At 40.1% G+C, this 11,371-nt stretch overlaps 1 protein-coding gene across 1 annotated transcript in view; it reads right to left on the reverse strand.

Annotated features, from left to right (window-relative positions):
* The window catches only part of LOC115590263 (uncharacterized), a 32,529-nt gene extending 21,774 nt beyond the window's left edge, over positions 1-10,755 (reverse strand). The window contains exons 1-7 of the mRNA XM_030431557.1: positions 10,632-10,755; positions 9,503-9,635; positions 8,635-8,670; positions 7,978-8,034; positions 2,145-2,225; positions 1,676-1,759; positions 870-944 (exon numbers count right to left, since the gene is read on the reverse strand). Coding sequence (XP_030287417.1) covers positions 870-944; positions 1,676-1,759; positions 2,145-2,225; positions 7,978-8,034; positions 8,635-8,670; positions 9,503-9,630 — 461 coding nt within the window. The 5' untranslated portion in view covers positions 9,631-9,635; positions 10,632-10,755. The remainder of the gene's footprint in view (positions 1-869; positions 945-1,675; positions 1,760-2,144; positions 2,226-7,977; positions 8,035-8,634; positions 8,671-9,502; positions 9,636-10,631) is intronic.
* Positions 10,756-11,371: the final 616 nt, after the last annotated feature.

Below are 11,371 nucleotides of genomic sequence, written 5' to 3' on the forward strand. Positions count from 1 at the left end.
CTGTCATTCCTAATCGCTTCCATTTGTTATAATACCACTGACAGTTGACTGTAGAATATTTAGGGGCAAGGAAATTTCATGACAGGACTTATTGCACAGGTGGCATCCTATCACAGTAACATGAAGTGCATTTTACAAACTGGCAAAACGCTGGGAGTGTGAATGAAAGAGAGACATGGTTGAAGTCACCTGCGATCATTTCGTCTGATGTTTAATGTTTCGAATAAAAAACCCAGTGGATTTTTCTCCCATGAGAAGGTTTTCTATAATCTGTCCAAATATTTATCGTGCATCACTAGTTTACTGAAACATTTAGTGTTGATGTAATTTGTGACGCTGTCAATTTGTCAGAGATGCAGGGCCGGCCCGAGGCATAAGTGAACTAAGCAGCCACTTTGGGCCCCCTGGCCACCATATTAAATAAATTAAACAAGTGACATGAATGAATGAATAATTCAAGGCAAGATGATTCCAATTTCATGAACAATATACCTGCCTACAACTGCCGTGTCTGCCAGCATGTGAGTCATGCGCATAAACTAGACACCTCGCGTGCATAGACAAAGCAATGACGGATTTTGGATGGAGTTTCACTGAATGAACCTGAATGACCCAACAGGTGAAGGGGCCCTGAAGCCCGAGTCGTTGCGTGAAGTCACTACCTCAATAAGTCAAAAAGGCTTGGGTCAGCACTGCAGAGATGTGAAGCGTCTCTTTATTCAGGCTGAAACTCTGCAGGTCCACAGACAACATGAATGAACCTCAGTCACAAGTGGTTTCATCAGCATCTCTTTACAGATAACTCACCTAAGTACACTTCACATGTCAGAGGCTTTCTGTATGTTACTGAATAAGTTGAATTAAATTACCTTGGTGGCGTGAGTAGCGGCTGGTACACGGAACGACGAATCTCATTAGAGGGAGCTCTGGGAGCTGTGTGCTTACTGAAAACAGAAAACTATTTTTAATCATGTGAAACTTCTTCATCAACTAAGATCACATCTGTAACACTGATTCTAAAGAAGTTGGGACGCTGTGTGAAACTAATTAAACAAAGTGAAAATATTCTAATCCTTTTTGCCGTCACCTCAATTAAAGACAGTACAAAGAAAACATATTTAAAGTTTTAACTTGTCAACTTATTATAGTATTATAGTTATTTTTATTAAATATCTATCTATTCTGAATTTGATGGCAGCAACATGTTTCTAACAAGTTGTGCAACAAAAGACGTTGAAATGTTGGAATGCTCCAAAAACACCTGTTTGGATCACATGACTGTATGAAAGGAGCATGCTAGAAAGGCTCAGTCATCACAAACTAGGATGAGTCCTTGGTTCAAACACATGATGGTATAAAGGAGATCACTACATGGGCTCAGCATCGCCTCATTAACACTTTCTTTAATGTAACAAGCAGAGATGAAGAGCTCTCAGCGCCACATGGTGGAAACAGGAAGAGACAACGACTCTCTGTGTGCTGCAGCGTCCAAAAACATGAAGTTCTGTTTGTCAAACTGTATGACAGAAATATGAGGACTTCACTTTAATCTAACCCAACCTGAGATGTACATAATGTTTGAACTACAGCCAATTTTGATTCTCTGATGATCCTCAATATGCTTTTACATGCAGGATACAGAGTTTATTTTACAGAAAGCATTGAAATAAATTACCTTTGTGTCTTCTGAAGATTTAAGCCAGGCGGCTCCAACATGGACAAACCTTTCCTCACAGAGACACTGGGATGGAGCGGTGCACTAAACAGGGAAACAAAGATGACTCAGCTGACACCAGTAGTTACTCCTGAGCAGGAGATCATGACCTTTGTGAGAGAGACTGAAGATATCCAGAGTGCAGCTCTGCCTCAGAGGTCATCCAGGGTTCATAGAACTGTGGTTACATCAGTAACCCTGGTGTTGTTGTTCACAGGTCTGTGTGTTTCAGTTCTGGAGCCACAGTTTGTATGTTTCAGGTTGTTTTTTACATTTACTTACAAAAGTATAAAAAATCAATGATGGTTCGTTGACAAAAATTCTGACTGTAAATCCAGAAGCCAAAACATTAGCATGTGGATAAAAGGAAAACAATATTCAGCAACTTAAGTTAATAAGTATATTTAACAGAAAGCATTGATGGAATTACCTTTGTATCTTCTGAGGCTGAAAATTGATCAGCTTGTCTATGGAGTCATTACTCTTCATGGAGACACTGGGAGATACACTACTAAATTAAAGAAGAACATTTTATTATTTAGGGAAATAACAGCAGTGAAAAATGAAATGACTAACAATACAACACTGGTCTGGGTGGAGATCGACCACGCGATTGCTAATGTCAAAGCCGCCAAGGTGGGCCTATCAACGTGGTTGGATGAGATGGTATCAACACAAACATAGTGACAGACCTCAAGAAACATTTAAAGAAAAATGTTAAGTCTTGGAGGGGAGAATGAGTAGAGACAATGGCCCTCATTTATCAATCTTGCGTGAAAACGGGCACAGATCTGAGCGCAGAATTGGTCGTACGACAGGACACACGTGTGATTTATGAAACATTCGTATCTGACCAATCTGAGCGTATGAATGAGCGGGCCTTGATGATTGCGGCGGCTGAATTCGATCGTCATTAACATGTTACGCCCTTAAATATTCCTGGTTTTGGAGGCCTCGCCCACTGAGGTCAAACATGGAGAGAAGAGACACTGGCAAGAACATAAACTTTTCCGAGATGGAGATCAGCATCCTGACATCCGAGGTGGAGCAAAACAAAGATGTGCTTTTAGGCAGTCTGATAAATTGAATTAAAGGAGCTCATAAAAACACTGTATGGAAGAGAATAACGGAGGCAGTCAACAGCGTTGCCAGAGGAACGGACTCCGGCTGAGGTGACACGGACACACTCGCGTCAGAGCAGAATGGTAACTAACAACCCCCTTTTGCTTGCATTGTAAAATCTATCAAACTCTTGACTGATCACATTTCTTACACATAATGAGGCTTACACATGTTACATGGGTATACATTTTTATTGTATTTTTTAATGTTTCAGAGCCAGACACCAGCATCATGTCGGCCAGGTCTCCTCCCCAGAGCGCGTGCCCTCTGGCCCCGGTGCTGAGTCCAGACCGAACCTCATCACGGCAGAGGTCCTGGACAGACAAACAGAAATATGCAGTTTATTGGCCTCAGTTGTCGGCGCACATGAGACAATAAATAACACATTAAAAGAAATTAATGAAACTCTAAAAAAGCCTTAATAAAGTGTTAAAATGAGTAAATGTTGTCCATTTTCTGTGTTTATACCTTTAGCCAATTCCACCAATACTTCACATTACTGATTAAATACTGCAGAGCATTTGCAAGAGTTGAAGGTATACTTTACGTTTTAAAGGCGATGAATGAGGTCCTGTCTCCTCCGTATAGTACCAGTGGAGGCTGTGCTGGCCACGGTTCCATGGGCATTGACTCATCTGACTGCACTGGCACATCAAAGGCTCCATTCACTAATGCGATGTTGTGCAAAACTTATCGCACACTTTCTCCGGGGTATACAGCAGCGTTCCCCCTGCTGGTCTGAGACAGAACCACCTGCCCTTCAGCAACCCGAAGCAGCTCCACTGTGACCCGTGTGTGTGTGTGCGCACTACTGTGTCTGCGCTCCTGCTCTGTAGCAGATTTGCCAGCGGGGTTATTAGGTATTCCGTTAATTAGTTGTCATGTTAGGCTATTTCGCCTATCATATTTGATTTTACAAAAAAGTGGTATCAGTAAAAGCGTGGGCTTTTAAAAAGATTTTTTTTTGTTTTATTCGTTTTAAGAATCCGTTTTGATCTGATCTAAATATGTGACTGCTTAATGACAGCTGAGGTTTGTTAATTATTTTCAGCCAGATTTTGCTGTGCTGCACCGCAAATCCACAGACTCAAATTTGCGTACACGATCTCAGACCTGACGTTAGATTTGATCGTAGCTCCCGCTCACGTCCAAATTGATAAATGCCGAAGATTGCGTGGATTTGGTCGTATGCACGTTTTTCTGCCGTACGTTCGTTTGATAAATGAGGGCCAATATCCGGATCAAGGGAGTCGCGGAGCAGCCCGGATCAAGCTCAACCCCAGCAGTTTCAAAACTTTCAAAATGCAAAACCAGAAGACCAGTTGCACGTACTCATCGCAAAATTACACATGGAGGGACACACCATGGTCTCCATTACAACAGTAAGCCAAATGGCCATAATCCAAGATCTGCATCTCCAGCAAAAACGAGGAAAAGGAGTTTTTGGATGCTGCTAAACCCACAGAATATGTGAAAGAAAAAATCATCCCAACAATTGAGGCAGAGAACTGACTGAGTGCACCTTTATCTCACCTGGGAGGTAACACATGAGCATGTTGTATAGCTACAGAAACACTAGATATGGTTCCAAATATTAATGACCAATTTGAGTATTTGTATTTCTCATTACTACCCAGGTTATGATTGTTATATGCAAAGTGGGTTTGGCTAACAGTCATGTCCTCATAGACCATAAGTCTATATATGTTTATAGCTGTGTGTTCTCTGTGTCAAGGCAAGAGAATAGACATAAGGCTTGATTTCATCTAGGAACAAACTGTCCATATTTTCTCTTCTCTCTGTTAGCAAATCTGCTTATCTCTGATTTCATATATTATTATATATTTGAGTTATTAATCGCCATCTTTACATTTAGTTCATAAAGATGTGTAATTATCATGGTTACTGAGATGTTACGATACAGATGTTGTTATCTTTCTGTAATGTTTTACTGTGAAGCTCTGAGTAGCTAACTTATGATAGTTGTTCTGTTTGGTTTAATATCCAAGGAAAGGCGAACACTCTCAAAGACTTCCACCACTGCATGTTCTGACCTGCAGCCAGGAACTTTGTCCCAATAGACTGATCGGACACTAATGTTTGCCGAGATCAAGTTTCTTCAAACTTTCTGTCCAGGTCTTCTCTGCAGATCCTTTTCTGCTTTATCCTGTTTTTCAATTTTTCTTATTATTTAACTTGTTGCTTTTGTACTTTTTCCATCATCCTCCCCAACATGCTGTGCAAACACTTACCATTCCACATTCACGTACCTATACTCCAACCACATACACAGATACTGTATAGTTTACTACACCCCACTTGTGATTTTCCCCTCTCGAGGGCAAATTTGTATTCATCCAAATTCTAACACCGAGTCATGGGATCATTTAAGGTTATAAGCTATAATGTTAAGGGCCCTAATAGTCCCATAAAGAGGAAGAAAATCTTCAATCAGTTAAAAAGAACCAACTGCCAGATGGCTCTTTTGTAAGAGACCCACCTTTCAGAAATAGAACATGAAAAATCAAAAAAATCTTGGGCAGACAAAGTATTTCACTACTACCAATCCTATAGCACGGCTTTGGTATCCTGCTTCAAAAACTCCTACTACCAGAATGAGTAAAATACTGAAACATCTATCGAGAGAGTCAGGGATGGTGGATGTTTGGAGAAGGGAATTCCATAAAGCGAGAGCTTTTACCTTTTTTCACACAGACACTCGCCTTATTCTAGAATCAACCTTTCTCTACCCCCAAAGCAGGATAGTGACGCAATCCTGTTACACAACTGAAAGACTGGTAACCATACCCATATATTTTGGGCATGCCCTAAACTAAAAACATTTTGGAAGGGGCACTGAGGTTAGTTCAAGCAAAGTTTCATGAAGGATCCAAATGTGGCAATACTGGGAGTAATACTATTAAGGATCAATAGAAGAACTATTCTACAAGTTCTACAAGTGTCACTAACAGCAGTACTCAAATGTATCAAAACTAAATAGGTAAAACCTGACCCCCCAACATATACTATGTGTACAGAGAGGATCTGGGAAATTTACCAGATGGAACGTAACATGGAGGACAGTTAAGGTGGAACGCTCCTAAAGCTTAGTTCCATATAAACGCACAGATAATTTGTTGTTTTGTCGTTAGTGAAAAACAATATTTACCTTGAAGTTGAAAAAGGAGCCTCATATAAGAAACAATACTAAAATCAAAAGCTGGAAAAGTCACGTGAGATCTTGTGTGGATAGTTGTTGCTGGAAGACAGTAGTTCCACCTTAAACTGTGTCTTAAACTCAAACTCAACCCCCTTGTCCTGCTCTCTCTTCTGCCTCTTTCCCAATATGCGTTTCTCCTTTTTCTCTTAATTTTCATTTATTTAATTTCATGTTTAATTTCATCTGACTAAAGCTGTATTAGTAATTAACAACAATGTGATTATGATGAGAAAAGTTGCTGAAATAAAAATAAAAACTAAGCTCTAAAAAAATAAATAATAATTTCTTCCATGACAAGGATTTATATTATATGGCCAAAGATTAATTGTGTCACTAGTCACTAGTTTACTGAAATATTTAGTGCATTAGTGTATTTATGATGCTGTCAGTTTGTCAGAGATGTGGCAGAATATCAATTTACTCCTGCAAAACACAAATACAATTATAATGGATATCATACATAGTCCTGAAATGATTCTGAAATATCCTACTGCATTGTATTAAACGTGATGATACTGTCATGATTACAATACAAATATAAGTAATAACTTTGCAGTAATTACAGTAAAAGAGTGAGTAATTTTGCTGTGATTAACTGTATTAATGTTTAGAAACTTGATGAAGGAAATGTTAAATAAGTAGAAAAGCTGTGCTGAGTTGAAGTCAAGAGGAAGTGTCACATCTTGGTCACGGTCACAGGATGGTTCAAATCGTTAGCAGTCATCAAGGGATTGTTAGCCATTGAATGGAGAGATGGCAGGAAAATGTCCTAATAAGGACAGAAACCAAGCCACTGCAGTAAGCAAGAGAGTATATAAACCGAGAATCATGGACTAAAGAGCCCTCTTCCACTCGCTCCAGCCTTGGATCAACAGATAGACGGAGAATGTGAGCAGCCTGAACATCGTAGAAAGGACTTCAAAGAAATCTTCAGCAGAAACAGACCAAGGAAATGAGAGCAGATCGGATTAACTATTTTTGCCAACATGCTGCGGATTACAATTTGGATATTGGAGTACTTTTGTTCACTCTGCTGGCGTGAAGTTTGGACTTTGGGGAAGTTGCGAGAACTTGGCCGGGGGGAAGGGAGAGGCGAGCCATTGGATAGACCTGACCCTCTCCATCTCACCTACATTTAAGTATTTCTAACCAGGCCTCAGCTCTTTTAGGTTAATTTGTTATTTAAAGTATTGTGATTTTATCAATAAGGACTTTTGAAAATGATTGATAGTAATTGAAATAAGTATTGAGCTGTATGCTTTGCCCTTGCTAAAATCTATGAAATAAAACCAACATAATATAGTTAAAGTTAAAGTTGTGGACATTGATTTTATGTCTCTTTGATTGGAAGTAAAAGTCAGGTGTTAAGTGTGCATAATATCTTAAAGGTTCTTAAAGGTTACTCTAGCCTACCAAATTAAACAGTTCCCTTAGGGTTTACCAAAAGCCCTTAAAATCAAACCTAGCACCATACCAAGAGCCCAGATCGTTTAGAGGAGAGCTGCCATAACGGGCGTGGCTGGTGGCCGTATCTGACTCAAGGGCTATTCATGTCAGGTGCCAAACCAGAGGAAGCAGGGTAGACGTTCGGATTCAGGCAGTTAGAAGCCAGGCGAGTCTCCTCAATACCAGCTTAAGAAATCTCTATTTCAATCTGATTTTAAAGTCACCTCTTGTAGGTTTAGGGATCAGACCCTTTATAACGGAGAGCTGGTCGAGTGCCTCCTGAACAGGGGTAAAACTCGAGATCTAACAGAAGGCGTCTCTTTATTCAGGCTGAAACTCTGCAGGTCCACAGACAACATGAATGAACCTCAGTCACAAGTGGTTTCATCAGCATCTCTGTACAGATAACTCACCTCAGTACACTTCACATGTCAGAGGCTTTCTGTATGTTGCTGAACACACTGAAGGCAATTACCTTGGTAGCCTGAATAGCGGCTGGTACACGGGAGTAGGAGCCCCATTAGAGGCTGATCTGAAAACAGAAAAAAAAAATATTCATCAACTAAGATCACATCTGTAACACTGATTCTAAAGAAGTTGGGACGCTGTGTGAAACTAATTAAACAAAGTGAAAATACTCTGATCCTTTTTGGCGTCAGCTCAATTAAAGACAGTACAAAGAAAATATATTTAAAGTTTTAACTCGTCAACTTGAGTGATTTCTGTTTATTCTAAATTTGCTGGCAGCAACATGTTTCTAACAAGTTTGGACAGGATCAACAAAAGACAGTGAAATGTTGGAATGCTCCAAAAACACCTGTTTGGATCATTTACAGGTGACAGCTGAACAGCTGAACAGGTAACAGGTGACAGTATCAAGACTGTATGAAAGGAGCATGCTAGAACGGCTCAGTCATCACAAACTAGGATGAGTCCTTGGTTTAAACACATGATGGTATAAAGGAGATCACTACAGTGGCTCAGGATCATCTCACTGAACTATTGTTGGTGAACACAGTTTGTAAATGATTGTTCTGTTTTTATTAATATTTTACACAACGTCAAACTTTTTTAGAGTCAGGTTGTATAACCTTCTAATGTGAATGTAAAAGGAACCAAAATGCAGGATTACCTCGAAGTCATCAACTGATGTGCCTCCTCTACAGGTCTGTAGAGAGAAGAAGATCCAGTCAGTGAGATGTAGAAACTACTCAACAACTCTACAGTGTGCAGACATGCAGCAGCTTTGTGAGGCTGAACAACAGTCAACACGTTCTCATCTGGTCGTCAAACACCAACGCAGCGCTGCCACGTCCTTCAGCGTCTCTTTGGACAAAATGTTATTAGCTCTGTGCTAACAGCTAACATCTGTGCTAACAGCTGACTCTGTTAGCTGGGCTAACAGCTGACTCTGGGCTAACAGCTAACAGCTGAGCTAACAGCTGACTCTGAGCTAACAGCTGACCCTGAGCTAACAGCTGACCCTGAGCTAACAGCTGACCCTGAGCTAACAGCTGACCCTGAGCTAACAGCTGACTCTGAGCTAACAGCTGACTCTGTGCCACTCTCACCCACAGATAGCTACCCAGGTTCACTTCAGTCCAGGTCTTTATGACTCACACTGCACTTCTACTCGTCCTGTGTTAACTGTCTGTAGGAACACACAAGTGTTCTGAAGTTAAACTGTGATAGTACTCTGATTACTTTCGCCCTGTTTCACTCTGACTCCTCTTTGTTTAGTTGATCTTTGTCATGAAGGCTGAACAGGTTTACACTGCAGCTCCTTTACAGCCGCTGAGTTTCAGAGAGTCTTCAGTGTCTGTATGAGACGCCTTTACAGACGTGACAGCATGTTGGTGTTTGACCCTCTGGAGACGAGACCGGCCTCAACAAGCTGCTTTATAAACTCAACATGAAGACTTCAGATTAATGTAGTATAAAGGCCTGATGTGCTGATACAAACTTTATACAGAGGGTTTTATATCACAGCTGCTTCTTACCTGATCCGCTTTTTACTGGGAGTGAGGACTGACTGTTCAGGTGTCAAAGAGGAGGAGTTGGATTGCTGCTTCTCCTTCTTCTCCTTTTTCTCCTTCTTCTTTTTCTTTTTCTTCTTCTTCTCGGCCATTTCAACTAAGAATAACAATAATAATAATAGAAACTATCAGAGGGCTTGTAAATGACGAATTCCATAATATTATTGATAATTGGGGCTAATTTCTATCGTAGGCATAGATAATTAAGGTAAATCTGTAAGAGTACTTTACCACATTTACATTATATTCATTTAGCTTTTGTCCAAATAGCTCAGAGCCAAAGTCATAATTGTGGGATAAAAGTTAAATTTGTGGCATAAAAATCATGATTATTGAATAAAAAGTAAACATTTATATAAAAATTTTAACTTTCTATTTCAGAATTTTGACTTTTTATTCAATAATGTTGTCTTTCGTGGCAGTTTTTATTTTTATAACTGGCTGAAATGTGCTGAGTAGTAAACTTTGTAGTTTTGGAGAAGAAAATCAAACTAAGAATTTTAATATTCACAATATTTATGAGATAAAAATACAAACTTTGTAGTTCTGGGGAAAAAATTAAAATCAGATGAGAAAGATCTTTGTTGGTTGTTTTTTTTCTGCCTAAACAAACTAAATCAACAAACTCTCTTTGCTTTCATGAATCAGTGAAGTGAACAAACAAACTGACATTAAAGAACACAATGTATAGTGTTTTACTGTGTTTACACCTGGCGGACCCTGCCACCTTTCTATCTCCCAACAGTGTTCTGGGACCTTATTTTCCTCTGAGAACAGCTTGTTTATTCACTTATTGCATTAATATTGTAAATATAACAATTCTGAGTTTAAATTAGTTCTTCGAAAACTACAACTACATAATGCTCCTTTAACTTGAGGCGACAACTACACGACACTTTTTTTATCCAGACACCAGAAGTAGTGCTGCTAACCCTGCCAGCTAAGTAAACTAGCTACGATGCTAATTTCCTGGTTAATGTTGTTGTGGCTAGTTAGCAAACTCCAGCTAACTGCTAGCTAACATAAAGAGTGAGCTGTAACAGAGAGCAGAGAAGATGAAGCCTGTCGGTTGTAGCTGTGTTTGTATTCATACAGCACCAAGTCCTGGTTCTGACCCTCCTGGACTCTCTGGGTTTAACCCTGCTGGTTCTGACCCTCCTGGACTCTCTGGGTTTAACCCTGCTGGTTCTGACCCAGGTGGTCTTCAGTTGGACAACACAGCCGCCATTTTGTGCGTTACACCTGTGCTGTAACGGCTGTAACTCAACAGGTAGAAGTGCAGCAGAACTAACTTTACCCAAACAGACAGCGCGGAGTCATAAAGGACAACTTACTGTCGACTCTCTTTGTTTCCTCCACTAAAGTACTCATGGTCGTCGTACCGAATGGACACGGTGAAAAACTCACTTCTGAAAACTTACTTTCGCTTTGGGTGTTTTCAGGTGGACAGGTGTGTTCGACATGCGCCAATTAAAAAACTCTTGCGCGCCTACATCAACTAGTACGGTAAAGCGTACGGAATGCGGCGAGGAAATTCATATGAATTCAAATACTGAGACACAAAGTGTTGTGAGGGGATTCACACCTGAGGGATCCGTTCAAACACGGACAGCTGTCAGCTGTACGTCAGTAAGTATCGAGCTGACATTAACACACATCTTGTGATCGAATCTCACTTCCCCACTCCATATGCAAACAAACACGACTATCGCTTCAACAAACGGATATAAAGTTGTTTTATTACACAAATAAGGAAAGATCGTGATGTATGACGTTTGCCGAATTTATGAGAAGTACAGAATTGCGTAGAATTTGTTGTAGTCAGCGTTTCAC

This window comes from Sparus aurata, chromosome 10 (genome assembly GCF_900880675.1).
Source record: "Sparus aurata chromosome 10, fSpaAur1.1, whole genome shotgun sequence".
Lineage (NCBI taxonomy): Eukaryota > Metazoa > Chordata > Actinopteri > Spariformes > Sparidae > Sparus > Sparus aurata.